Source organism: Trachinotus anak, unplaced genomic scaffold, assembly GCF_046630095.1.
Source record: "Trachinotus anak isolate AG129_WGS33_773 ecotype Australia unplaced genomic scaffold, CSIRO_AGI_Tana_v1 ptg000039l, whole genome shotgun sequence".
Classification (NCBI taxonomy): domain Eukaryota; kingdom Metazoa; phylum Chordata; class Actinopteri; order Carangiformes; family Carangidae; genus Trachinotus; species Trachinotus anak.
Window position 1 is genome coordinate 2199578 of NW_027273890.1, and position 4728 is coordinate 2204305.

A 4728-nucleotide genomic window follows, 5' to 3' on the forward strand; every position below is an offset into this window, starting at 1 on the left:
AGACAATTTTAATAATCCTTAACTTTAATATGTTTATATATATGATTTCATATATTGTTTGTAAGTTTCAGTCTATGACAAACAGATTATTTGCATGTAAAGTATTTATCTGCAGAAGTAGAAAGTAACATTAAAGGAGAGTGAGGTTAAGTACAAGTACTCAAAATTGCACTTGAGGACATTACTCAGATAAATGTAGTGTTACCACCCATAGCATGTAGATTTACTCTACCGCCAATGATATTTTTCCATCTACGTGACTCTGTATATAAAGTACATTTTCTCATGTGTCTATTTTTTCCTATGAGAAAATTCAAATTTCAGAGAACCCATACCAAACTCCATTCAAGTATCTACTGGATATAAATATATATATAGTAAGTGAATACAGTTAGAAAGAAAAGAGGATGTCAGACTGCGCCTGAGTTAAGTTTGAGCTGGTTCATTAGAATGAGAACGGCTGCTCAGAGCTCCCTGAAGTCTTGCTCTTACGCTTTCCTAAAAATGTTGAGTCAAGTATTTAACGTTTCCTCATCGTGCAGTCCATCCCTCTGCCCCCCCCCGACCCCCCGACCTGCAGCAGTCAGCACTGCGGGTTTCCTCGGTGAGAGTCGGGGTTTCCAGTGTGGGCGGGGCGACACAAAGCAGGAAGTACCAGGGCCGCCGGAGTTTCTGGGTCATTCTCGCGGTCGCGTCCCTTCCTCCTGCCCCCCAGCACAGACTCAGCATCGGTGCACGGACCGCACTGTCCCCTGAGCTGTCTGCCATGCGGCGGATCGTGCTGGTGGACCTGGCTCACGGCTGCTGCCCGGCATGCGCCGCGGCGGCTCTGCGGGAGGAGCCCGCAGCGGACCCGCATGTGTTCCTGCTGTGCGGGGGACGCCACCGGGAGGAAGGAGAGAGAAACGCCTCTGTAGAGCCGTTTCTGCGCCTGTGCGGGAGCGTGCGGGTCCTGGACTCCGGCTCCACCGCGGAGAGTTTGTACCGTTTCAAGCAGACCGTGGACCAGCTGGGCCTGAGCTCCGTGCGGGTCCTGACGACGCTGCGCGGCCGGGAGGCGCTGGCCCGGTACCAGCAGCAGCTGTTCACCGACGTGTATACGTTCGATTACAAGGTGAGGTCGGTGGACGGGCTCACCTGTCCGAGCTGCGCAGGCTCCTCCCACACGGACTCACCTGGAGCAGGAGTCCAGGAAGCAGTGTCGGTGTTTCTGCAGCAGCTGCCTGCGCTGACGGGAGACGTCACGGTGCTGAGGTCAACGCTGATTCCAGGTCAGTTTCATTAAAAACATATTCTCAGTCCCATAAAGGAAACCTGCAGGTACAACCTGTCACAGTCCCCCGCTCACCTGCTGCAGTGGGGGGAGAGCTGTGGTCCAACGACCCCCTCCCCCACCTCTATTCAAACTCTATTCAAGTACACCAACTAAAAATGCTTCTTTCATCACCCAACACGGTGACTGGTAAAATATGAATCAAGACTTTTTATATATCGCTGTCCTGCTCTTTCTTCACCAAGCTGCATTTATTTTAATAGAACAGGAATATTACAGATCAAAATACTTTACACGTCTCTACTCCGACCAGGTGTCGCATTGAGGTCGTGGCAGAATCTGAACCTTGTGTTCTGTCTGTGACTGTTCTCTGTTCTCTGGGTGTAATCTACTCACAAGATGTAGTTGTCAAACAGCTTCTGTGCTCAGGAAACTCTCCTGCTTAAGTTCCATTTCCCTACAAACAAGGAACCATTCAATTGAGAGATTTTTGAATGGACATTGGTGTGAGTGTATTAATATGACACAAAGCGCTCTCTCTGTCTGTGTGTCAGACTGTTTCGGTCATGGCTTCAGTACCCGTACAGGAGGTGTGTCCTACGTCCCGACCCTGTCCTCCTTGAATCTGTTCAGCAGCAGCAGGAGGAGGGACCCCAGGGCCACGGTGATGGAGAACAGACGCCGACTGGCCCTCCATGCTGGTTTTCACCCTAAGCCGCTTCACCTGGTCAAGGTACCGAGCTGTCTTTACCTGACTTATCCTGCACAAAACAAGCTCGGAGGCTTCATACAGACATCTGAATCAGCTTGTGTCCTGCAGGTGAACCACGGCAGCGATGTGTGGGTCATGGGGAAAGCTGAGCCCGAGAGCTACGATGGGATGGTAACCGATCAGACCGGGGTGGTTTTAGCAGCTCCGGGAGCCGACTGCATGCCGATCCTGTTTGCAGATCCGGTGTCAAAGGTCATTGGAGCCGCTCACGCAGGTAGAAGTTTAGTCCATTTATCAGAACATTTAAGATGCTCGAGTCTGAAGCGTAAGAGATGTTCACCCTGGAGAACCAGTAACTGTAGTCAGACATTAAAAACCTCGTTTATCAACCTTCAGCATCCATTCTCCCTAATTACTTTCTACTCGTCCTCAGGTTGGAGAGGGACCCTGATGGGGGTTGCCATGGCGACAGTGGAGGCCATGGTAACAGAGTTCGGGTGCAAGGTGAGCGACATCATGGTGGCGGTGGGACCGTCGGTGGGGGCGTGCTGTTTCACCAGGGAGAGAGGGGAGGCGCGGGACTTCATCAGCATCCATCCAGACTGTGTCCCTGACCCAGAGTCAGCCAGGCCACACGTCAACATCCGCCTCGCCAACAGGTACAACCTTCGCTGACAAGAACAGATATTCACCTGGAGAAATATCAGCCTGCAGACGCAAAAGGCCTGTTTGAGTCTCTGAAACTGGGGGGTTGTTGAGGTAGATCTGTTTATAGTCAGTTTAAAAGTCGGTCTGATCGTCATTAACTAAATGCAACATCTAATTTCCCGCCCCAGAATCCTGCTCCAGAAAGGCGGGATCCTGCCTGAACACATCCACGACGACACGGTGACGGAGCGTCCCTGTGTGACGCCCTGCACCTCCTGTCACCCTGAACTCTTCTTCTCCCACGTCAGAGATGGACCTAACTTTGGCACCCAGGTGGGCTTCCTGTGGATCAAAGAGACGGTGGAGCAGGCCCGACGTCCAGCAGGAGAGACGAACCCACAGGAGGGACGTTAGTCACCTGTGGACTCATGAGATGGGCCCCACACCCTCTGGTCCAGGGCCCCCAGACTGAAAGAGACACTAGAGGACTACAAACTAAGTGACTTTGTGGTCGTTTTGTGCCTTTTAACTTTAAACTAGAAATATTAACAGTGTATACAGAGGCTCTGACCCCGGGGCCACATAACCTCTCGGCCCCCCTGCATCATCTTCTACACTTGTTTGGATGTGTATTAAATCATCAGTAGGTAGAAAGGCCTGGACGCTGCAGGTAACAGTGAAGTTAAATCTGTGCAGCTTGTTGCACAATTAGTATTTTGTGTTGCACTGTTTAAAACCGTGTTCATTTTGGTGTCAAACACGTTTTAACTGCAGAGTTAAATTTCCAGCTGAGTGGATTTTATTTAACAGACCAATTAAGATCAGCAGCTGGAGTTAATGTGCCTGTAACAAGCAGCACAGGTGCAGGCAGGAGGCCAGACCACGGCCACCGAGGGTTCATCAGAGTCCAGCACGCTGGGGGGGTCCTGCGATATATAATAATTACATAACTTTTCCTCTAAATTAGAGGTTGCACCTGTGAGGTGAGAGGATTCAGATATTCAGGTTCAAAGTTTTAAATAACAAATTCCTTCTAATACCAAGAAATCACTTTTTATTTTAAATAAAGTTTTGTTTGCTAAAGCAAACCAAAGATTTACTACAAAAAAAGAAAATCTGGTCTGTTTTCTGATTTTACTGACGGGAGTAAAGAGTTAAGATACTCAGTCACACAGCAGCAAACGACACCTGCACTCATTCATGATTTCAGTCAGGATCTAATCAGGATTAATGTTCAGAGTTTCTCTTCCACACAGATTCACAGTGAAATCACTGGAAATGATGCAAGTTTATTTTTATACTGAACTCAACCTGTTTAAAGTTTAAACATGAAACTTTTCCACATCAGTGTCTAAAGACAACCAGACCCATGTTGTGTTTGTCTGACAGAAACTCAAAATTGACTTTTCTCTAGTTTAAGTCACATTTTTTAAGATTTACTTTTCACACCTTGGTCGTTTTCAACTGTATATTTTAACCAGATGAAGGATTTTAGTCCTCGGAAGTCTGGATCTTATATTATTAGTTACTCAGTTTCTACTGGTTCTAATCAGCTGCTGAAGTCTCCTGAACCACTGACACTGAAGGATCCAGACCAGGAGAAGCTGACAGCAACAACTCCCATGATCCCACTCTCTTTCATGACATCACCCAACTCCATCTTTTGTTATTGTTTTGATTGAGAAACCTCTAGAAGCAGAAGTTACAGACTCAAAAATAAGGCATCGTATTTGTCTCAGTGCACACACACAGGGACAGGACGTGATTCTTAGATACATCATAAACTCAGCCAAATAAAAGATTTCAGCTGAATTTCTGATTGAATCTCAGACTGAGAAACATTTCCTGATCGTCTCAGCTCGTGCAGCTCAGTCTTTACTCTAATCATCGGGACATTAATGCAGAAATATAAAAACAAATGTAATTTAATTTGTCAAAGAACGAGTATTAATGTTTGAAATCACAGAAAATAGTTTTTGGAGTTTAGTTCAAAACTTGTTCGCACCTAAAAATAAAACTCCTAGAGTTTAATGTACTGAATTCATGTGATATATTTGATTTCGAGTGGTTTTAAAGAGGACAGAACACAGGCGTC

General features: G+C 47.1%; 1 protein-coding gene across 1 annotated transcript; it reads left to right on the top strand.

Annotated features, from left to right (window-relative positions):
* Positions 1-571: 571 nt before the first annotated feature.
* On the top strand, positions 572-3748 carry lacc1 (laccase (multicopper oxidoreductase) domain containing 1). Its single transcript, XM_071472501.1, has 5 exons — positions 572-1271; positions 1828-2006; positions 2094-2259; positions 2419-2644; positions 2822-3748. Exons 1-5 carry the CDS (start codon positions 767-769, stop codon positions 3045-3047), a joined length of 1302 nt encoding a protein of 433 aa, XP_071328602.1. The 5' UTR covers positions 572-766; the 3' UTR covers positions 3048-3748.
* Positions 3749-4728: the final 980 nt, after the last annotated feature.

Bases quoted from the DNA above. Each gene is read 5' to 3' on its own strand.
- lacc1 (XM_071472501.1), top strand. From the start codon at position 767: ATGCGGCGGATCGTGCTGGTGGACCTGGCTCACGGCTGCTGCCCGGCA. The intron at 1,272-1,827 runs GTCAGTTTCATT...TCTGTGTGTCAG, and splicing joins GAGGTCAACGCTGATTCCAG to ACTGTTTCGGTCATGGCTTC. The intron at 2,645-2,821 runs GTACAACCTTCG...TTCCCGCCCCAG, and splicing joins AACATCCGCCTCGCCAACAG to AATCCTGCTCCAGAAAGGCG.